At 41.9% G+C, this 24,087-nt stretch overlaps 1 protein-coding gene across 3 annotated transcripts in view; it reads right to left on the bottom strand.

The window, feature by feature from the left end:
- Positions 1 to 22,759, bottom strand: part of DPF1 (double PHD fingers 1) — a 203,315-nt gene extending 180,556 nt beyond the window's left edge. For all 3 annotated transcript variants that reach the window (XM_040323123.1, XM_040323125.1, XM_040323124.1), the window contains exon 1: positions 22,657 to 22,759. In XM_040323123.1, coding sequence (XP_040179057.1) covers positions 22,657 to 22,754 — 98 coding nt within the window. In that variant the 5' untranslated portion in view covers positions 22,755 to 22,759. The remainder of the gene's footprint in view (positions 1 to 22,656) is intronic.
- Between the last annotated feature and the right edge of the window lie 1,328 nt (positions 22,760 to 24,087).

Here is a 24,087-nt window from a genome sequence, read left to right as displayed (position 1 = left end):
CTTGGTTTGAGGATTCAAACTAAAGATACGACGTGGGAAATTTGAAAGTACGCCGGCGTATCAGTAGATACGCCGGCGTACTCTCACTGTGGATCTGGCCCTTTGCTTTTTCTCAATGAATATAAAGCAGTCTCCAATTATACGAGGTGGTGAGGTGGATCATGATCTCCACCTCGTTCAGTCAGAGCACACTTGCATTCCATGAGAAGATGCAAAGTGTTCTCCATATGGCAGCCATGCCAAACAGGGGACCTCATGTATTCAGTAAGAAGGGAGGCCACTTTGTTTACTTTCACTTTCACTACTGCGGGGGAACGCAGTAGTGAACCAGGGCTCAATGCACTATACTGGCTTAGATGAGTAAGGGTCACAAGTGTCCTCATATGGACTTGTATTGCTGAAGAAGAGATGTGGAAGGTACCACCAGATTATGGAATGAACAGGATGATTAGACACTATGGGGTGGATTTACTAAAGGCAAATAGGCTGTGCACTTTGCAAGGGCAGTTTCTCCAGAGCTTAGTAAATAAGGGAATCTCTTCTGAATGCCATCATCCAATCACATGCAAGCAATGCTGTCTTTTTGTTTTCCTTGCATGTGATTGGGTACTCTTTGTAAAATGAAGCTTTACCTCATTTACTAAGCTCCGGAGCAACTGTACTTGCAAAAGTCCACAGTCTATTTGCCTTTACTAAATCAACCCTTATGTGTCTCTTGGACTGCAAATTCAAACTCATTTCAAAGCTGCTAGTAGGAAAGTAGGGGTAGGACAATGAAAATGGAGACTTGTAGAACAATCTCTGATTGGCTGAATACCTTTTTCTGTGACTTAATTTGGGACTTATCCACTTGCTGACCGCCGCACGCAGATGTACGTCGATACAATGACACGGGCAGACCTGTAGGTCCCTTTAAATTTGCCCGCCCTGTGCCTGGCGAGTGTGCTCGCGGGTCCCGGGAACTCGATGTTCCCGGGCGGCCCGCGATTGCGGACGGCAAAGGCAGAACAGGGGGATGACTTTGTAAACAAGGCATTCCCCTATTCTGCCAAGTGACATGTCACTGATGGCTGTTCCCCCGTGATCGGGAACGGTCATCAGTGACGTGTCACTCGTCACGTGCCACACCCCCTAACAGTAAGAATCACTCCCTAGTGCTGACTTAACCCCGACAGCACAACCTAGTGGTTAACCCCTTCACTGCCAGTGTAATTTTTTATAGTAATCAGTGCATTTTTATAGCACTGTTCACTGTAAAAATTACAATGGCCCCAAAAATGTGTCAAAAGTCTCCGCCATAAAGTCGCAGTCACAATAAAAATCGCAGATCGCCGCCATTACTAGTAAAAAAAAAATGAATAAAAATGCCATAAAACTATCCCCTATTTTGTAGACGCTATAACTTTTGCGCAAACCAATCAATAAACGCTTATTGTGATTTTTTTTTACCAAAAATATGTAGAAGAATACGTATCGGACCTGAACTGAGGAATTTTTTTTATATATATTTTTTAGGAGATATTTCCAGCACCTACAGGTAAGTCTTAAAGCGGGGGTTCACCCGAAAAAAAAACGGTAAGTACTGCATTGATTTAAAAAAAAAACACCCGATTCTGCTTCCCGTAATTAGCCTAAATCTAATGTTAAAAATTGTTTTTTGGGGTGAACCTCCACTTTAATATAGGCTTACCTGTAGGTAAAATTGGTTGTACAACCACTTTAAGTGTCACTACTACGACACCGGGAATGTTACTAGACTTAAAGTGGAGTTCCACCCATAAATATAACATTACATCAGTAGTTTTAAAAAAATCACCGCACAGACTCCTGGGAATGTAGTGGGTGTAACTTTCCAGGAGTCTGTGCACTCCCCAGTCTCAAAGAATCATGTGACTTGGACAGCACAGGTGCTGAAACCTGATCTGACACTGCTTGTGCAGCACTGAGCGTGTGCGAGATTTGCAAGGCTGAAATCCAGGAAGTCATACTTCATGATGCCCACACTTAAGATGGCCCCAGTCAATTTCTATTTTATAAAGTGTCTAAATGCTGTAACAACCTAACAAAACGGGCCTTAGTTTACAGACTAACTTTACTAGAATACATTAAGCTTGTGTATTACAGGGGTATTTATATTTAAAAAGTGAAATTGTGGCCGGAACTCCGCTTTAAAGTAGGAGTAAACCCTCCTATCACTTTCAGCCAAGGAAGCTGCCATCTTGGCTTCTGTTTAACCTTCAACTGCCATGATGTTGCACATGTGATCAGTTATGACACCAGCCATTGGATGGTTTGATAGTTTGGTTGAGAGCACAACTAATGTGACAGTTACATTCCCGGCATGCCAGGAATGTAACTGTTTTTTTTAAAACTGTTAAATCGATGGGTTTACTTCCTCTTTAAGGATGTGGACACCATTCTGGGTGTTGGGCACACACTATAGACTGTATTTGGAGAAGTGTCCAAATATTTTTGTTCTGTGATGGATTTCCATCTTTGCCTTGAATTACGCTTTAAACAACACATGTCATAAGAGAAATATGTGGGGTGACATTGTTGAACTCTTTCTGCCTGGCTGCCTCTATTTTCAATACTTTCTTAGCTAGAAAAACTAAGATAGGCAGTTGTTGATAAATGTGAATTGTCTCGCATCTTATTTTGGCGCATCCCATGTCAAGCAACCATTTCTGTTGCAGCCCATATACAATAAAACCTTGGTTTGAGAGCGTTTTGCAAGACAATATTTTTTTTAATACATTTTGACTTGATATACAAGCGATGTCTTGATATACAAGTAGCCTCATGTCACAACCGAGTATAAAAGAGAAGGGAGGCACCTCTAAGTGTAGCAATATGGTTACATTTAATGAAGGTACAACATTTAGCAACTTATTGCTACACTTATGCCCTGTACACACGATCGGTTCATCCGATGAAAACGGTCTGATGGATTTTTTCATCAGATATCCGATGAAGCTGACTTTCATCAGTCTTGCCTACACACCATCAGTTAAAAAAACGATCGTGTCAGAACGCGGTGACGTAAAACACAACGACGTGCTGAGAAAAATGAAGTTCAATGCTTCCGAGCATGCGTTGACTTGATTCTGAGCATGCGTGGATTTTTAACCGACGGATTTCCCCACAGACGATCGTTCTTTTCTATCGGTTTTTTAACCATCAGATAATTTTAAAACAAGTTCCTAGTTTTTTCACCGATGGATAAAAAAACAATGGGGCCCACACACGATCGGTTCGTCTGATGAAAACGGTCCATCAGACCATTTTCATCAGACGAACCGATCGTGTGTATGCGGGATTAGAGGCGCCTCTTCTCTTTTATACTCTGTGGCTCCTGCTGGATTTTGCTTCTAATCCCTTTGCGGAGGCTTCCATTTGTAGACGAACATAATGGGGGAGATTCACAGACATCGGCGCATTTGTAGGCGGGCGTAGCGCATCTTATATGCGCTACGCCGACGTAAAGCAGAGAGCCAAGCACCAAATTCACAATGCAAATGCTCCCAACATTGCGCCGGCGTAACGTAAAGTCGTCGGCGTAAGCCCGCCTAATTCAAAGTAGGTGGAAGTGGGCGTGATACATTTAAATGAAGCGTGACCCCATGCAAATGATGGGCCGAATGAACGGCGCATGCGCCGTCCCGTGGACGCATCCCAGTGCGCATGCTCAGAATCACGTCTAAAATACTCCATAAGATACGTTGAATCACTGCCTACGACGTGACGTAACCTACGCCCAGCCCTATTCACGTACTACTACGTAAACAACGTAAAATACGACGGCTGTTGCCTGATCCATGCCTTAACATGACATACCCCTGCTTTATGAGGCTTAACTTTACGCCGGACGTACGACTTATGTAAACCGCGTATATGAATGCGCCGGGCGCAAGTACGTTCGTGAATCGGCGTATCTCCCTCATATGCATATTCGAATCGTAAATCAATGGAAGCGCCCCTTGCGGCCAGCGTAAATATGCGCCCACGATACGACGGCGTAGGAAACTTACGTCGGTCGTAGGAAGCCTAATTTCAGGCATATCTAGTTCTATGGGCACGGCGCACAGATACGACGGCGCACATTTACACTTACGCGGCGTATATAGAGATACGTCGGCGTAAGTGCTACGTGAATCCGGGGCCTTAATGGTTACATTGTTATAAGATTGTTATAATCTTTTTATATGGCCTATAAACTGAAGGGTATATGAATAAATGGTTGTGAAACGAATCATCTGAATTTCCATAATTTTTTAAGGGGAAATTTGCTTTTATATAAGAGTGCTTTGGATTACAAGCATGTTTCTGGAACTAATTATGCTCGCAATTCAAGGTTTTACTACAGTGTTAATTTTGTCAACTAAAATATTTTAGTTGACTAAATTAATACTATTTTAGTTGACTAACGAACACGAAAACCATTCAGATGACTAAAATACGACTAAAACAAAAGACTATCACTAAAACTAAATTGAGTTTATATCACAGTGGCCAACTTGTGTCTCTAGTGCATGTTTAAACTTTAATACCATAAAGAAAAAACATGTTATTCGATTTTTATTTCAGGAGTAAATAATGTTTGGCAGATCTAAAGAAATAATGCATTAAAATTGAACTAAACCCGTTAGATTTTAGTCGACTAAAATACGACTAAAACTAAATTGGCATTTAAGGCCTCATTCACACGAGACAAATCCATTTCAGCGGAGTCCGCCAGCTCAGCGGTAGATCGCTATGTTAATCTCCGCTGAGCTGGCAGATGACAGGTCCGTCTCCGCTCACTGAGCGGGGAGGGGCCTATCAGAGCACCGCTGATTCCTATGGAGAGATCTGACAAAAACGCACAGCATGCCCATTTTTATCTGATCTCATCCAATCCGCCAAGACGGATTGCAAATGTATCGCCATACGTCTGTCTTCAGCGGATTGGATGGCAGACGGGTGTCAACGGATACATCTCCGCTGACATCCATCTCCCCATAGGAGTCAATGGATGGCCCAATAGGATCCACCTGCAAAACGGACAGGCGGATCCGAGTGGGCTTGCCATGTGAAAGGGGCCTTAGTCAAAAGACTATAATTAAAACTAAATCGAAATTTGATGTTAAAGTGGAGGTTCACCCGGACATAGCATTTTTTAACCTAATGCCTAGTACACACGATAGGATTTATCCACGGATACGGTCCTCCGGACTGTTTCCGCGGATAATTCCTCTGAGGATTTTGATCCGATGGAGTGTACACACCATCGGATCGAAATCCGCGCCGAATTCCCATCGCGATGACGTGTCGCGCCGTTGCCGCGATGATGACGCGGCGACGTGCGCGACGCTGAAATATAAGGAATTCCATGCATGCGTCGAATCATTACGACGCATGCGAGGGATGGGTTCGGACGGATCGATCCGGTGAGTCTGTACAGACCACCTGATCGATCCGCTGGAGCCGATTCCAGCGGATAGATTTCTTAGCATGCTAAGAAATTTTTATCCGCTGGAAATCTGCTGGATCATACACACCAGCGGATCTATCCGCTGAAACCGATCCGCGGATCAATTTCAGCGGATCGATCCTCTCGTGTGTACGGGGCCTTAGATTCCTGCTCATTTTGTCTAGGGGAAATCGGCTAGTTTTTTTTAAATCGAAGCTGTACTTACCGTTTTAGAGAGCGATCTCCTCCACCGCTTCCGGGTATGGACTGCGGGACTGGGCGTTCCTATTTTGATTGACAGTCTTCCGACAGGCTTCCGACGGTCGCATCCATCGCGTCGCGATTTTCAGAAAGTAGCCGAACGTCGGTGCGCAGGCGCAGTATAGAGCCGCACCGACATTCGGCTTCTTTCGGCTACTCGTGACGCGATGTATGCGACCGACGGTAGCCTGTCGGAAGACTGTCAATCAAAATAGGAACGCCCAGTCCCGAAGACCATACCCGGAAGCGGCGGAGAAGATCGCTCTCTAAAACGGTAAGTACAGCTTTGATTTTAAAACAACTAGCCGATTCCCCTAGACAAAATGAGCATCAATCTAAGGGTAAAAAAATTTTTGTGGGTGAACTCCCGCTTTAAAATTAACACTGATGAGCTGATGGAGAAAATAAAAGAACAGTTGTTGGGTGGAGGCAGTATAGGCTTCTCTGAACAATTTTTTCAGGGATCGTCTTAGGCTACTTTCACACTGTGGCGTTTTACAGGTGTTTTTGCGCTAAACATAGCGCTTGAAAAGCGACTGTAAACTGCCTCTTCCGCAGCCCCAGTGTGAGAGCCTGAGAGCTTTCACACTGGGCCGATGCTCTTGCAGGATGGGAAAAAAAGTCCTGCAAGCAGCATCTTTAGGGTGGTGCGGGAGCGGTGTACACACCTCTCCTAAACCGCCCCTGCCCATTGAAATCAATGGGCTGCGCTGCCCAAGTGCCTGCAAAGCGTTTCGGCAGCGGTGCTTTTAACCCATTCCTCGCCCGCTGGCGCCCCCCTGCCCCAGTGTGGAAGTAGCCTAAAAGTGGATAAAGTTGGAGATAGTCAGACAGATTAGGTTAGGGAATTCCAAAGGATGGGAGGGGCTCGGGAGAAGTCCTAGAGGCGAGTATGGGGTGAGATGACAAGGGAGCTATTGAGCTGGAGGTCTTGGGAGGATCGAAGAGAACGAATAGGTTGGAATTTTGAGACCAGGTTAGTGATGTAGGTGGGGGCAGAGTTGTGGATGGCTATGTAAGTTATTGTTAGAATTTGTTGGGTGAGCGGGAGCAAATGGAGGGATTGGCAGAGAGGAGTAGCAGGAGCTGAGCAGTTTGTAAGGTGGAGTAATCTGTCAGCAACATTCATGATGGACGTAATAGGGGATAGCCAATTTAAAGGTAAGCCAATGAGGAGGCTGTATTCGAGAGATAACCAGGCAGTTATTTAGGAGCTTTGTAACGTTGGTTAGGAAGGGACATATGAGGAGATGTTTTCTTTATATCTGAAATCTAGGTAGACAGTTAAATTGATATTTAAAGGACAAATGTCTTGCCTGCTAAAGATTTTTTTTTAATCCTTTGCAGCTGGTTTTATGGCCTAGACACCCCTACCAGACTACACAGCCATGTCCTAGACTTCCACTGCGGCAGCAAACCCCCAGCTTCATGACTGGACAACGATGGAATCAAAATTCTGGTCACTCTGCAATGCACGCAGTGGCTGCGCACTATTGCAGGGTTTAAGGGGTCAAAGCGATGGCGACGGCGAGGAGGCAAAACAATGCTTCTTCACTGCCTGTCAAATGCGCTCTGAACCACTGAAAATATCAAGTCAGCCAAGACTGCCCCTTTAACCAATTAGACTCAGTTCACACTCCGGCATCTGCATTTCCATTTCATTTTTTATGTATTTGCATGCATTCTATTTGCATAGGCTTCTATTGAAGAGTCCAAAAACATACCAAAAGAAATTTATTTTTATCTGATTTGCACAGAATAGATGTGAACGGACCCCATAGAAAATAACGGGATTCCTTGTGTCATACATAGTTATATAGTTACATAGTAGGTGAGGTTGAAAAAAGTCCACCAAGTTCAACCTATGTGTGTGATTATATGTCAGTATTACATTGTATATCCCTGTATGTTGTGGCCGTTCGGGTGCTTATCCAATAGTTTTTTGAAATTATCGATGCCCCCCCACTGAGACCACTGCCTGTGGAAGGGAATTCTACATCCTTGCTGCTCTTACAATAAAGAAGCCTGCAGTTTAAGTTTAAACCTAATTTTTTCTAATTTTAATGAGTGTCAATGTGTATTATTGAACTCACTTCCACAAAAAAAGTTTTATCCCTATTGTGGGGTCACTTGTACGGTATTTGTACATTGAAATCATATCCCCTCTCAAGCGTCTCTTCTACAGAGAGAATAAGTTCAGTGCTCGCAACCTTTCCTCATAACTAATATCCTCCAAGCCCTTTATTAGATTTGCTGCCCTTCTTTGTTCTCGCTCCATTTCCAGTACTTTCCTGAGGACTGGTACCCAGAACTGGACAGCATACTCCAGGTGCGGCCGGACCAGAGTCGTGTAGAGCGGGAGAATTATTGTTTTATCTCTGGAGTTATTCCCCTTCTTAATACATGCCAATATTCTATTTGCTTTGTTAGCAGCAGCTTGGCATTGCATGCCATCATCTTCTAGGACCCCCAGGACCCTGTAGATTGCATTAAAATTTTTGCCACCGATGCATTATTTTTCTACATTAAACCTCATTTGCCATGTAGTTGCCCACCCCATTAATTTGTTCAGATCTTCTTGCAAGGTTTCCACATCCTGCGGAGAAGTTATTGCCCTGCCTAACTGTTTACCCCATCCTCAAGGTCATTTATGAACAAATTAAACAGGATTGGTCCCAGAACAGAACTCTGGGAGACCCCACTACCCACCCCTGACCATTCCGAGTATTCCCCATTTATCACCGCCCTCTGAACTCGCCCTTGTAGCCAGTTTTCAATCCATGCACTCACCCTATGGTCCATACCAACGGACCTTACTTTGTACAGTAAACGTTTATAGGGAACTGTGTCAAATGCTTTTGCAAAATCCAGATACACCACGTCTACGGGTCCTTCTTTATCTAGATACACCACGTCTACGGGTCCTTCTTTATCTAGATACACCACGTCTACGGGCCTTCCTTTATCTAGATACACCACATCTAAGCTGGCCGAAAAATGAAAAATCGCACAAGTGATGTTATTTGAACAACACATACACACATAAACCATGCACCTAGGTACTATCTATAAAAATGCTGCGTCTCCTAACATCTGCACTTCTATCCAATTTAAAAGCTAAACCTATATCTGATTTGAAGAGTTCTTTTACTGACAAGCTTAAATTGGGCTTTATTTCTTCGTTTAGTTTATCTGATCCTTTTAGAATCATTCCATTCATTTACACTATACAGGTATCTTGTTTGTGCTGGAGAACAACCTGGACTGACTGGATCAGTCAATAGTCGAGAGTGGGTGGTTTGTCTAGAGGCGCAAGGGAAAGCTATACTAACCCCCGGTCTTCGATCCTCCAGGAAACCGTGCTCCCAGCAGCCAGTGGTGGACTTTTCCCGCTGTTCTCACATCCAGAGAAGGTTCATGAGCGTGATGACATCAGAAACAGTCCATTCACAAGACCGCAAGCGTACGGGGGGCAGGAGTGGTGGGGAGCGGTCTTGCGGTCTGCAAATTGGGTAAGTATAAGTATAATCCCCTAGACAAAAACGAGCAGTTAACCCATGCAGTGCAGGCACAGCCCTACTGCATGGGGAAAAAAAGTCCTCAGAGTTCTTTAAAGTAATACTAAAGCCTTGTTCTTTAACCACTTAAGCCCCGGACCAATATGCTGCTAAATGCCCAAAGGCGTTTTTACAATTCGGCACTGCGTCGCTTTAACAGACAATTGCGCGCTCGTGTGACATGGCTCCCAAACAAAATTGGCGTCCTTTTTTCCCCACAAATAGAGCTTTCTTTTGGTGGTATTTGATCAGCTCTGCGGTTTTTATTTTTTGCGCTATAAACAAAAATAAAGCGACAATTTTGAAAAAAATGCAATATTTTTTACTTTTTGCTATAATAAATATCCCCCAAAAACATATAAAAAAACATTTTTTTTCCTCAGTTTAGGCCGATACGTATTCTTCTACCTATTTTTGGTAAAAAAAATCGCAATAAGTGTTTATCGATTGGTTTGCGCAAAATTTATAGCATTTACAAAATAGGGGATAGGTTTTTTGCATTTTCATAAATTTTTTTTTTTTACTACTTATGGCAGCGATCAGCGATTTTTTTCGTGACTGCGACATTATGGCGGACACTTCGGACAATTTTTACACATTTTTGGGACCATTGTCATTTTCACAGCAAAAAATGCATTTAAATTGCATTGTTTATTGTGAAAATGACAGTTGCAGTTTGGGAGTTAACCACAGGGGGCGCTGTAGGAGTTAGGGTTCACCTAGTGTGTGTTTACAACTGTAGGGGGGTGTGGCTGTAGGACTGACGTCATTGATCGAGTCTCCCTATAAAAAGGATCACTTGATCGATACGCCGCCACAGTGAAGCACGAGGAAGCCGTGTTTACATACGGCTCTCCCTGTTCTTCAGCTCCGGGGAGCGATCGCGACGGAGCGGCTATAAACGAATAGCCGCGCCGTCGTCCCGGATCGCTCCCCGTGGGAATCCACCCGCCGCACGCAGCGGGGGGGGTCTCGATCAGACCCCCCACCCACTAGAAGGCAAGGACGTGTATATATACGCCCTTCTGCCTGTCCGTGCCATTTTGCGGACGTAAATAGTCGTGCGGCGGGCGTTAAAAATAACAAACATGTTATACTTACCTTCTCCGTATGCAGTGGACTTATACAGAGCAGCCCGCAATCATCCTCTTCTCGGGTCCCTCTTCAGTGCTCCTGACCCCTCCTTCTTGTTCAGTGCCCCCACAACAAGCAGCTTGCTATGGGGGCACCCGAGCCGAGCTGCAGCTCTGTATGTCCATTCAAGCTGGATTCACACTGATACTACACGACAGTCATCCGACCTACATCTGTCCTACATTAGTCCGACATCCATCCGACTTAAATGAACAGGATACTACTTTGATCCAACTTTATGATAGTCTGACTTGTCCTTTGACCAATCAAAACAATCCCAGTGTGAGATAAATTTATTTTACTGCTGTTGTAATCACCATGTCGGATGTCAAAAGTCGGATGGTAAGGACAAGGATCCTACTTCAATGATATTCAATGGGCTGAAGTAGGACCAAAGTCAGACCAAAGTAGTACAGGGTACATTTTCAAAGTCGGACCGGCTTGTGTCGGACCAGTAAAGACGGCTCTCATATGGAAACATTGATTTTCACACGTCATGCGACATGAGCTCCCAATGTCGGAGCGTTTGTCATACCAGTGTGAAACCAGCCTCAGACACAGAGCCGCGGTTCGGCCCTGCTCTTTCTCTCTACCCATTGGCAAACTGACTTTGATTCAGAGCAGCGGGACCCAATGGCGTCACTGCTGTGTCTCAGCCAATCAGGAGGAAGAGCCCTGAACGGCCGAGTCTCTCGTGCAACATCGCTAGACCGAGATAGGGTTCAGGTAAGTGTTGGGAGGCTGTTGGGCACAGAATGTTTTTTTATCTTAAAGGGTCAGTAAAGGAAAAAAATGTATTAGCTAAATAGCTTCCTTTACCTTAGTGCAGTGCTGTTTTCATGTCCTCATTGTTCGTTTTATCTCAGATGTTGTTGTATGGCTTTTCTGTTCTCCCCACTTCCTGGTTGTCTGTGTAAGAAAAGCATAGCAGAGCGAGGATCCCTAGTGTGTGTGGACAAACGTGCTCGCCCCCTCCTCTGCAGACTACATGTCTGCGTCTGGACGCTGTGTACGTTGCTGTGGGTGGGTTTCAGACCATTAATTAGAATTGTTCGGCGGTATAGTGGGTGGTATAGTGGGCGGTGTATTCAAATAATGAGAACGAGCTCTCCTGCCCGTTTTTTACACTGCGCGGCGCACAAAGGATACTGGGAAATGTAGTTCCCAGCACTACGGCGACGTCAATCACACGGACGAGCGCCGAGATACAGGAAATGAAAAGAAGAAACGAAACTGGAAACCACAGGTAAGTTAGAGGATTGAATTAAATTACTTTTTGTATTGTAAATGTTTTTAAAAGAAATGACTAAACTATTCTGTCTGTTTTCATTGCAGACAGACATTTTAGCCAAAAACATTTTTGATCCTTTAATGCATAGAATGCATTAAGATAAAAAAAAACCTTCTGCCTTCAGAACCACTTTAAATAAATATGAATAAAAAAAAATAGAAACCACTAACGTAAAATAACTTTTATGGAAAGTAACACAAAATTTGGACTGAAAATAAAGTGAAATATATTTCAATTAAAAAACGTAAATATGCTGCACAGTAATAAAAAACAGGCAAAACATGGCAAAGAGCCTCTATGTTTATGTAGTAGTTTCACTATTATTAATTATTGTGCAATACAGTAGTAATAAATAGAACTACCCAGCAGAATGGCGAAAAGGCCTCTAATCTGTTTCATGTAAATGTATTTTCTCTTTAATTAAAAAAGTTACTGTGCAAAACGGTAATAAATAATACCAACCAACAGAATGGCAAAGGGCCGTTATTCTCTTTCATGTAAACATATTTCAACTTTAATTAAAAATGATTCTGCAAAATAGTATATAAAAAGTAACTCTAAAATATTTTCACACCACAGACATGGTCCGCCTTTGCTGGCAGCGCAGTGATAAAGTGGTCGTAAACCCCTACAACACACTTTCACCTATTTGTAAGCTTAGATTAAGGCTTACCTGTAGGTGCTGGAAATATCTCCTAAACCTACACGGTTTAGGAGATATTTACAATTCCCCGTACGAGGATTTCTTCTGCGCATGTGCTGATGTATTTGGCGCATTCACACTTTAAAAAGGTCACGCCGTGCCATTTCCAGTAAATCAATTTCAAACTGAATTTTAGGTATAAATTTAAAAAAAGGGGGGGTGGGGAAGTGACTCATAAAATAATTTTTTTTTTTATATTTACTAATAAACTACCTCCACCTCCATTGTTTTCTATGCCTCTAAAGTCCAGCCCATGGTTACTCTCTGAGTACCCTTTTTTGGTCCCTCTTAAAATTTATGGATGTGGCAATGTGAGTGCTCCCTCCTCTATTTTCTCCACCTTCAGCGCTCACCTCGGCAGTCCATTAACTGATTGGGGAAGGGTCCGATGGGCAGAGGTCATGGCGGCGTCACCCAAAAATAGCCAGGCTATTGAGGGCGGGTACTGGGGCAGAGTGATGACCGTGGAGACAGAGCGATGTCCGCAGGGGCTGTGTATTACGGCTTGGCACAGGCAGTAATACGCGTGAGGTAAGCTAATTTTTTCAGCCATTTTCGGCACCTTTTTTTTTCCTATTGGCAAAATGCCGATAGCCCTATTTTTACCCGATCATTTTTGGTGCATCCCTCTTATAAACTTGATAGAAACTGATCAGTGCTAATACTAAAAAAACTGAATGTAAGAGTCATGAAATGAACAGTGACATTTTATCATACACGCTCGTAGCTTAGGTCTACCAAGGGTTGGCATTTTAATGGGCACAGAAATAAATTTTAAAAAACTATATGTAAAATTTAGATAACACATAGACTACCGAATTTGGATATACTACATTTTCCAGCACTCAGCCATCCAGTAGGAGAGTCATAGGCTCATGGGTTGCCTTTGTTACATTTAGGCTATGCAGGAAACAGAGGTGTCTCCAGGCCCAGACAGGTCACAGATGGTTGGCGGTATACTTTGTACAGGTTATATCTACCATTTCTATGCACACAAAAATTATAAGCTAGATAGAAACTCATCTGTGCTAATATTAAAAATTGTATATATGGTTCATAAAATGAGAAGTGATATTTTATCATACAAACTCATCTCAAGCTTAGATGTAATGAGGGTTGGGCATTTTAATGGGTATGGAAATAAATAAAGAGAACGCTATAAAGGTACTCCTCGTTTAACGACTTACCTGTTTAATGACCGCTCGGACTTACGACCAGCTCTCTCCACCCGAACAACGCGCTGTACATCATTGTATTGTACAGTACATTACAGAATTCAATTGTGTTCTGTACTTATGCAAAGTAAAACAATGTTATTGCGCTGGAGTTTCGTGTTTAGACCTTTTTTTCACAATACAGTACAGTAATTAAGAATGCTTAAAATATTGATTATTTGTGGCTCCTCGTTTAACGACCAATTCGTTTAATGACCTGGTCGTTGGAACGGAACCTGGTCGTTAAGTGAGGAGAGCCTATATGTAAAACTCGAATAACACGCAGACTACCCAATTAGGATCTACTACAAGTTCCAGCGCTCAGCAGTTCCAAAGGAGAGTCATAGGCTCATGGGGTTGTCTATGTTACATTTCTGAGGCTATGTAGGACAAAAGTGTCTCCAGGCTCAGAGAGGTCCCAGACGGTTGACGTTATACTCTATACAGGTTATAGCTACCATTTCTATGAACTCAAACATTATAAACTAGATAGAAACTCAACAGTGCTAACTGCATGCAAGGTTCATTAAAGGAGCAAGGATATTGTATCATACAACCTCGTAGCTTGGGTCTACCAGGGTTGGGCATTTTAATGGCTATGTAAATAAAATAAAAAAAGACATGTAATAACAGGTAGACTACCAGACTAGGATATATACTACAAGTTCCAGCACTCAGCCATCTGCCAGGAGAGCCATCGCCTCATCGATTGTCCATGTTACATTTCTGTAGGAAAAAAGTGTCTCCAGGCTCAGATAAGTCACAGACAGTTGGCGGTATACTCTGTACAGGTTATATCTACCATTTCTTTTAACACAAACATCAAAAACTAGATAGAAGCTCATCAGTTCTAATAATAAAAAGAGTATCTATTTTTCATGAAATGAGAAGTGATATTTCATCATACAGTCTCGTAGTTTAGATCTAATGAGGGTTGGGTATTTTAATGGGTATGGAATAAATAAAGAAAACGCTTTTATGTATAACTCAAATAACACGTAGACTACCAGATTAGGTTCTACTACAAGTTCCAGCACTCAACAGTTCCAAAGGGAAGCCAAAGGCTCATGGATTGTCTATGTAACATTTTGGAGCCTATGTACAAGACAGAAGTGTCTCCAGGCCCAGGCAGGTCAAAGACGGTTTGCAGTATACTCTACACAGGTTATAGCTACCATTTCTATGAACTCAAACATTATAAATTAGATAGAAACTCATCAGTGCTAATTGCATGCAAGGTTTATTAAAGGAGCAGTGATATTTTATCATACAATCTCGTAGCTTGGGTCTACTGGGGTTGGGCATTTTAATGGGTATGGAAATAAAAAAATAAAAAATAAAAGCTACATATAAGACACGGATAACACGTAGACTACCAGACTTGGATATATACTACAAGTTCCAGCATTCAGCCATCTGCCAGGAGAGCCATAGCCTCATGGATCATCTATGTTACATTTCTGAGGCCATGTAGGAGACAGAAGTGTCTCCAGGCTCAGAAAGGTTACAGACAGTTGGCGGTATACTCTATACGGGTTATGTCTACCATTTCTTTTAACACAAACATCAACAACTAGATAGAAGCTCATCAGTTCTAATAATAAAAAGAGTATCTATTTTTCATGAAATGAGAAGTGATATTTTATCATGCAATCTTGTAGCTTAGGTCTAGCGAGGGTTGGGAAATTTAATGGGTATGGAAATAGAGAAAACGCTATATGTAAAACTCAAATAACATGTAGACTACCTGATTAGGATCTACTACAAGTTCCACCACTCAGCAGTTCCAAAGGGGAGCCAAAGACTCATGGATTGTCACTTTTCCGAGGCTGTAGGAAACAAAAGTGTCTCCAGGCTCAGAGAGGTTACAGACGGTTGGCGGTATACTCTATACGGGTTATATCTACCATTTCTATGAACTCAAACATTATAAACTAGATAAAAACTCATCAGTGATAATTGCATGCAAGGTTCATTAAAGGAACAGTGATATTTTATCATACAATCTCGTACCTTGGGTCTACCGGGGTGGGCATTTTAATGGCTATGGAAAAATAAAAAAATAAAAGCTACATATAAGACACGGATAACACATAGACTACCAGACTTGGATATATACTATGTGTTAAACTCAAATAACACGTAGACTACCTGATTAAGATCTACTACAAGTTCCAGCACTCAGCAGTTCCAAAGGGGAGCCATAGGCTCATGGATTGTCTATGTTACTTTTCCGAGGCGTAGGAAACAAAAGTGTCTCCAGGCTCAGACAGGTCACAGACGGTTGACGTTATACTTTATACAGGTTATATCTACCATTTCTATGAACTCAAACATTATAAACTAGATAGAAACTTATCAGTGCTAATTGCAAGCAAAGTTCATTAAAGGAGCAGTGATATTTTTTCATACAATCTCGTAACTTGGGTCTACCAGACAGGTCACAGACGGTTGACATAATACTCTATACAGGTTATATCTACCATTTCTATGAACTCAAACATTATAAACGAAATAGAAACTCATCAGTGCTAATTGCATGCAAGGTTCATTAAAGGAGCAGTGATGTTTTATCATACAATCTCGTACCATGGGTCTACCGGAATGGGGCATTTTAATGGGTATGGAAACAAAAAAATTCAATTAAAAAAAGCTATATGTAAGACTTAGACAACGCGTAGACTACCAGACTGAGATATATACTACAAGTTCCAGCATTCAGCCATCTGCCAGGAGATCTGTTGGCTCATTGTTAGTCTATGTTACATATCTGAGGCTATGTAGGAGACAGAAGTGTCTCCAGGCTCAGACAGGTCACAGACGGTTGGTGGTATACTCTATACAGGTTATATCTACCATTTCTTTGGACACAAACATTAAAAACTAGATAGAAACGCATCAGTGCTAGTATTAAAAAGAGTATGTATTGTTCATGAAATGAGAAGTGATATTTTATCATGCAATCTTGTAGCTTAGGTCTAACGAGGGTTTGGCAATTTAATGGATATGGAAATAGAGAAAACGCTATATGTAAAACTCGAATAACATGTAGACTACCTGATTAGGATCTACTACAAGTTCCACCACTCAGCAGTTCCAAAGGGGAGCCAAAGACTCATGGATTGTCTATGTTACTTTTCCGAGGCTGTAGGAAACAAAAGTGTCTCCAGGCTCAGAGAGGTCACAGACGGTTGGCGGTATACTCTATACAGGTTATATCTATCATTTCTATGAACTCAAACATTATAAACTAGATAAAAACTCATCAGTGCTAATTGCATGCAAGGTTCATTAAAGGAGCAGTGATATTTTATCATACAATCTCGTACCTTGGGTCTACCGGGGTGGGCATTTTATTGGCTATGGAAAAATAAAAAAATAAAAACTACATATAAGACACGGATAACACATAGACTACCAGACTTGGATATATACTATATGTTAAACTCAAATAACTCGTAGACTACCTGATTAAGATCTACTACAAGTTCCAGCAGTCAGCAGTTCCAAGGGGGAGCCATAGGCTCATGGATTGTCTATGTTACTTTTCCGAGGCATAGGAGGCAGAAGTGTCTCCAGGCTCAGACAGGTCACAGACGGTTGTCGGTATACTCTATACAGGTTATATCTACCATTTCTTTGGACACAAACATTAAAAACTAGATAGAAACTCATCAGTGCTAGTATTAAAAAGAGTATGTATTGTTCATGAAAGGAGAAGTTATATTTTATCATGCAATCTTGTAGCTTATGTCTAACAAGGGTTTGGCAATTTAATGGGTACGGAAATAGAGAAACACGCTATATGTAAAACTCAAATAACATGTAAACTACCTGATTAGGATCTACTACAAGTTCCAGCACTCAGCAGTTCCAAAGGGGAGCCATAGGCTCATGGATTGTCTATGTTACTTTTCTGAGGCTGTAGGAAACAAAAGTGTCTCCAGGCTCAGACAGGTTACAGACGGGTGACGGTATACTCTATACAGGTTATATCTACCATTTCTATTAACTCAAACATCATAAACTAGATAGAAACTCATCAGTGCTAATTGCATGCAAGGTTCATTAAAGAAGCAGTGATATTTTATCATACAATCTCGTATCTTGGGTCTACTGGGGTTGTGCATTTTAATGGGTATGGAAATAAAAAAATAAAAAAAAGCTACATATAAGACACGGATAACACATAGACTACCAGACTTGGATATATACTATATCTTAAACTCGAATAACATATAGACTGCCTGATTAAGATCTACTACAAGTTCCAGCACTCAGCAGTTCCAAAGGGGAGCCATAGGCTCATGGATTGTCTATGTTACTTTTCCGAGGCTGTAGGAAACAAAAGTGTCTCCAGGCTCAGACAGGTCACAGATGGTTGACGTTATACTTTATACAGGTTATATCTACCATTTCTATGAACTTAAACATAAACTAGATAGAAACTCATAAGTGCTAATTGCAAGCAAGGTTCATTAAAGGAGCAGTGATATTTTATCATACAATCTCGTAACTTGGGTCTACCAGACAGGTCACAGACGGTTAACGTTATACTTTATACAGGTTATATCTACCATTTCTATAAACGCAAACATCATAAACTAGATACAAACTCATCAGTGCTAATTGCATGCAAGGTTCATTAAAGGAGCAGTGATATTTTATCATACAATCTCATACCTTGGGTCTACCAGACAGGTCACAGACGGTTGGCAGTGTACTCTATACAGGTTAAATCTACCATTTCTATGAACTCAAACATTATAAACGAAATAGAAACTAATCAGTGCTAATTGCATGCAAGGTTTATTAAAGGAGCAGTGATGTTTTATCATACAATCTCATACCTTGGGTCTACCGGGGTGGGGCATTTTAATGGGTATGGAAAAAAAAAATTAATATGTAAGATTTAGACAACACATAGACTACCAGACTGAGATATATACTACAAGTTCCAGCATTCAGCCATCTGCCAGGAGAGCTGTTGGCTCATGGGTTGTCTATGTTACATATCTGAGGCTATGCAGGAGACAGAAGTGTCTCCAGGCTCAGACAGGTCACAGACGGTTCTATACAGGTTATATCTACCATTTCTATGAACACAAACATTTTAAACTAGATAGATACTCATCAGTGCTAAAATTAAAAATTGCATGTAAGGTTCATGAAATGATCAGTGATATTTTATTATACAATCTCAAAGCTTAGGTCTACAGGGGTCGGCATTTTAATGGGTATGGAAATAAATGTAGCTGTGAAGACTCAGCTAACACGTAGACTACCAGGTTGGGATGTACTACAAGTTCCAGCACTGAGCTATCTGCCAGGAGAGCTCTAGACTCAAAGGTTATCTATGTTACATTTCTGAGGCTATGTAGGAAACAGAAGTGTGTCTCCAGGCTCAGACAGGTCACAGACGGTTCGCGGTATACTCTATACAGGTATTACATCTACCGCATCTATCAGCACAGAACCCATTACAAAATATATATATTGATATTGCTTTAGAATGACTTTTATCATAGAGCGACGTAGGACGGCTCCACTAATAAACCCATATCTCAGTTATTTCTAGCATGTTTAGGCATCAGAAAAAAGGGGAAGATTCATCTAATATTTCATCCAATACTTGCATAATATTATAAAGACTTTATTCTACTTGAAAGGGGTCCAGCGACATTTGCATTTTATAATAAAAAAGGTTACTAGAACGAATAGTCAGAAGGAAATGCACGGGGGCACTGGGATGCATAACCCTCTGCATGCACTTAATCATACTGCTGTTGCACCAGATCATCCTAGAGAGCTGTGCAGGGGGTACGTGGGTGCCTGTCATCTCATCCATACATAATACTAGTTGCAGGCACACTTTAGGATAGATTTTAGCACAGCTTAGAGCCACTCGAAGGGAGAAGCATGGCATGCAGCAATGAAAGGGTGTCTACTGAATGGTCACATGGGGCTCCATCTCTCCAGATGTGCAGAGGGAATTAAGGACAGTATGTGCTCACAATGCCCACAGTGAACATTAAGCCCTTATTTCAGCCTTTCTCAACCCTTTTAACCCTTGAAATAATATTTAGGTCTCAGGAAATCCCTGCTAAAAGCTATTCTTCAGGGGATCAGTGGAAAGAATGCCACCTACACTGATAGTAAGACGAATACCCCCTTACAGTGTTGGCACCCTTAGCTAGAAAGATCTTTGACGTCTTGCAGCTGGCTCTGCCAAGTGGTGTTGCTCGTGGGCACCATCACATGGAGGTCAATCAGCCACAGGTTAAGGAACTCTTGGAACCTGTGGGATAACCCTAGGGTTTCACAGAACCCTGGTTAAGAATAGTTGTTCTATTTGCAACATATTGCTGCAGAGTTCCAGTACAATCAGGTGGTATTAGAAGACTTTCTCAACATTTTTTATGTGGAGGAACCCTTAAACACCTTTCAGGTCTCAGGGAACCCTTGTCAATAGTTACTCATAGTAAATCAACATGGCGGTCAGTGAGAAGAATACTTCTTACACTGGGGCTTAGTGAAAAGAATGTTATCTTACAGATAGCTAAAAAATATTATTGGTGCAACCGGTTCCATGTCGAGAGGTGGAAAATACTCATTGCTCAAGGAACTCCTAGCAACCCTTGGAGTAACCCTAGGGCTCCATAGAACCCTGGTTGAGAAATGCTGGTCTATTGCTGTAGTTTTGGTACAATCAAGTGGTTAGCTTTTTTTTTTAAATTTTTTATGTGCAGAAATCCTTGAAATACCCTTCAGTTCTTAGGGGAACCCTTGCCAATAATCACTATATCTACAGGGAACCCCTAATAATAATCACTGTATCTACAGCTCAGAGTACATTGGCACGGTGGTCACAATGCCTCTTACATTGGTGCTTAGTGTAAAAAAATGCTACTTTGAAGATAGTTAAAATATTATTGGTGCGACTGGTTCCATATCTAAGAAGAAGAAATTGCTTGATGAACCCCTGGCAACCTCTGGAGTGATCCCGGAGTTATATGGAACCCTGGTTGAGAAAGGTTGGTCTATTTGCATCATATTGCTGCAGTACAATCAGATGGTTATAGTAATCCTTTTAAACCCTTGAAATACCTTACAGGTCCCAGGGAACCCCCACCAACAATTACTCTATCTACAGCTCACAGTGCATTAGCGTGATACTTCGTGGAAAGAATGCTACCATATAGAGTTAAAAAAAAAATAGCCTGGTGTCACCAGTTCCATATCTAAAAGGCAGAAATTACTCAATGCTCAGGAAACCCCTAGCAACCTTTGACGAACCCAAGACCTCCACAGAAACACCTAGAAATATTTGTAAGAACCCAAGACCTCAACTGAACCCTGGATTGAGAAAGGCTGCTCTATGTGTACCATATTGCTGCACAGTTCTGTACAATCAGGTGGTCATAGTATACAGAGGGGGTGCAGTGACCGATCCACACACACACAAGCTGGCTTTCCCTTCCAAATCCCAGATCCTCCTTCCATGTGCACCATGCATAAGAAGCGCCGACACCGAGAACTGCTGACTAATGGCAGTCAGGTGTGTCACTACTGCATATGTGTTGGATAGCACACAGGACACATGACATGGCACGTTTCTGTTAGATCCGGCACTCAGACCATTTCCAAAACTCTTTGCAGTATCTGGGCTTGTCCTGTGCCATGGCATCTCACTGGACCCAAAATCTTTCTATACCCCTAATTTAGCCAAACTAGAATGAGGGTGCTTAGGTTACCATCGACTGGCTGCTCATTTAAAAAAAAAAAAAAAAGAAAACATTCCAACACTTAAAGAACATAAATAGATGGATACATTGAACATACAGGTAATCAGTTACTATAGGGACCCTTCCATGAACAAACATTTCAGCTGAACTTGGGATTGTCCCTGAAAAATCAGAGACTGACGACAACTAGTTCTACGCTCCTACTTTCCCATTGCACTATACTGTATGTAAGCATGCATACACTTATTCTACCCACTGCACTAAATGAAGGCAAGCATATGCTCCTACTGCCCATTGCACTGTATGTCAGCATGCATACACTCCTACTGCCCATTGCACTATATGCTGGCAAGCATACAATCCTACTGCCGATTGCACTATATGCTGGCAAGTATACACTCATACTACCCATTGCACTGTATGTCAGCATGCATACACTCATACTGCCCATTGCACTATATGCTGGCAAGCATACAATCCTACTGCCGATTGCACTGTATGTCAGCATGCATACACTCCTACTGCCCATTGCACTGTATGTCAGCATGCATACACTCCTACTGCCCCTTGCACTATATGCTGGCAAGCATACACTCCTACTGCCCATTGCACTATATGTCAGCATGCATGCACTCATTCTACCTACTGCACTATATGCAGGCAAACATACACTCCTACTGCCCATTGCACTATATGGCAGCATGCATGCACTTATACTACCCATTGCATTATATGCAAGCAAGCATACACATTTACTACCCATTGCACTATATATCAGCATGCATACACTCTCCTACTGCCCATTGCATTATATGTCAGCATGCATGCACTCATACTACCTACTGCACTATATGCAAGCAAGCATGCACTCCTACTACCCATTGCATTATATGCAAGGAAGCATACACTTATACTACCTATTGCACTATATTCCAGCATGCATACACTCATACTACCCTCTGCACTACATGCAAGCAAACATACAATCATCATCATACTACCCATTGCACTATATGTTTGCAGCATGATCTGTGCATGCATTCATGTGTGTGCAATATATATATATATATATATATATATATATATATATATATATATATATATATATACACATAATAAATGTGATAATATATATATATATATATATATATACACACACATATATATATATATGATAATGCATGGCCAGAGACAGGTTAGACGTCTTGGCAGCTCTGCACACAGACATAAAAGTCCTGCACACACACATGCACTCTCCTGCAGGCAGGGAAGGGGGTCCAGGCACACACATGTACTCACGATTTGAGGGGGTTGTGCAGGGCTGTGTTCATGGTGCTGCTGGGTATTAAGCAGGAACACTGCAGCCCCTCTAATATCACAATACTGTACAATTTCATTCATTCTGCACACAGCAGCCAATCACAGGCCGGGCTGAGAGAAGCCGGCCGCGGGGGACGCCGGGAGTTGTAGTCGTCGGCGCGGCGGGCTCAGTGGGGAGGAGGGAGGAGGTGGACTACGTGTCCCGGCATGCCGCGCGGGAGACAGGTCTGGGAGACTGAGGGAGAAGCGGATTGGTGGAGAGGGTTAGGGTACTGTAAGAGGAGGAGGTGGGCGACAAAAGAAGGAGGGGGGGTGTAGAGACAGGAAGGAGGGGGGTGTAGTGGGGAGCAGAGTGGGGGGAGGAGAGAGACAGGAGAGGAGTGAGGGGGGCAATACAGGGGGGAGGAGGGGAGGGCTGTCTGGGCAATACTCAGGTATAGAGAATGAGACAGACATGTGAAGGAATGAGGCAGGTGGGAGAGGAATGAGGGGGGGCAGGAGAAGAGGAACATATAACAAACAGATGGGGGAGAGCAACAGCACAGACCCCCTATAATAATACATACAGAAGAGAGAGATATATATAATACTGGGGGGACATACAGGGACCTCTAGTGGGAGAGAGTCTGGAGAATGGGGGGGCAGACATATACTGTATATAGAGGGATACAGAGACATATAGAGAGAATATAATGAGACATATACATAGGGAGACATATAGAGATACACAGAGAATATAATGAGACATATAGAGACTATAAATAAATACTTATACAGAGTATAGAAAGATAATATAAAGAGATACAGGGAGTAAAATGAGACATATACAGAGAGTTCTTATACAGAGTAAATATAAAGAGATACAGTATATACAGAGAGTAAAATAATACATGTGCACAGAATATAATGGAGACACACATACAGAGAATATAATGAGACACACATACAGAGAATATAATGAGATATACGGTATACACAGAATATAGAGGGATACAGAGAGAATATATAGAGATACAATATATACAGAGAATACAATGATACATGCACACAGAATATAATGAGAGATACACATACAGAGAATATTATAATATATATATATATATATATATATATATATATATATATATACATACATATAGAGTAACTCACAAAAGTCAGTACACCCCTTACATTTTTGTAAATATTTTATTGTATCTTTTCATGTGAGAACACTGAAGAAATGACACTTTGCTACAATGTAAAGTAGTGAGTGTACAGCTTGTATAACAGTGTCAATTTGCCGTCCCCTCAAAATAACTCAACATGGCACCTCATGGTAAAGAATAGGGTTGTCCCGATACCACTTTTTTGAGACCGAGTACAAGTACCAATACTTTTTTTCAACTACTCGCCGATACCGAATACCGATAC

The sequence above is a fragment of the Rana temporaria genome, chromosome 9 (genome assembly GCF_905171775.1).
Source record: "Rana temporaria chromosome 9, aRanTem1.1, whole genome shotgun sequence".
In the NCBI taxonomy this organism is placed as follows: Eukaryota; Metazoa; Chordata; class Amphibia; order Anura; family Ranidae; genus Rana; species Rana temporaria.
This window is presented reverse-complemented; position numbering and strand designations above follow the sequence as displayed.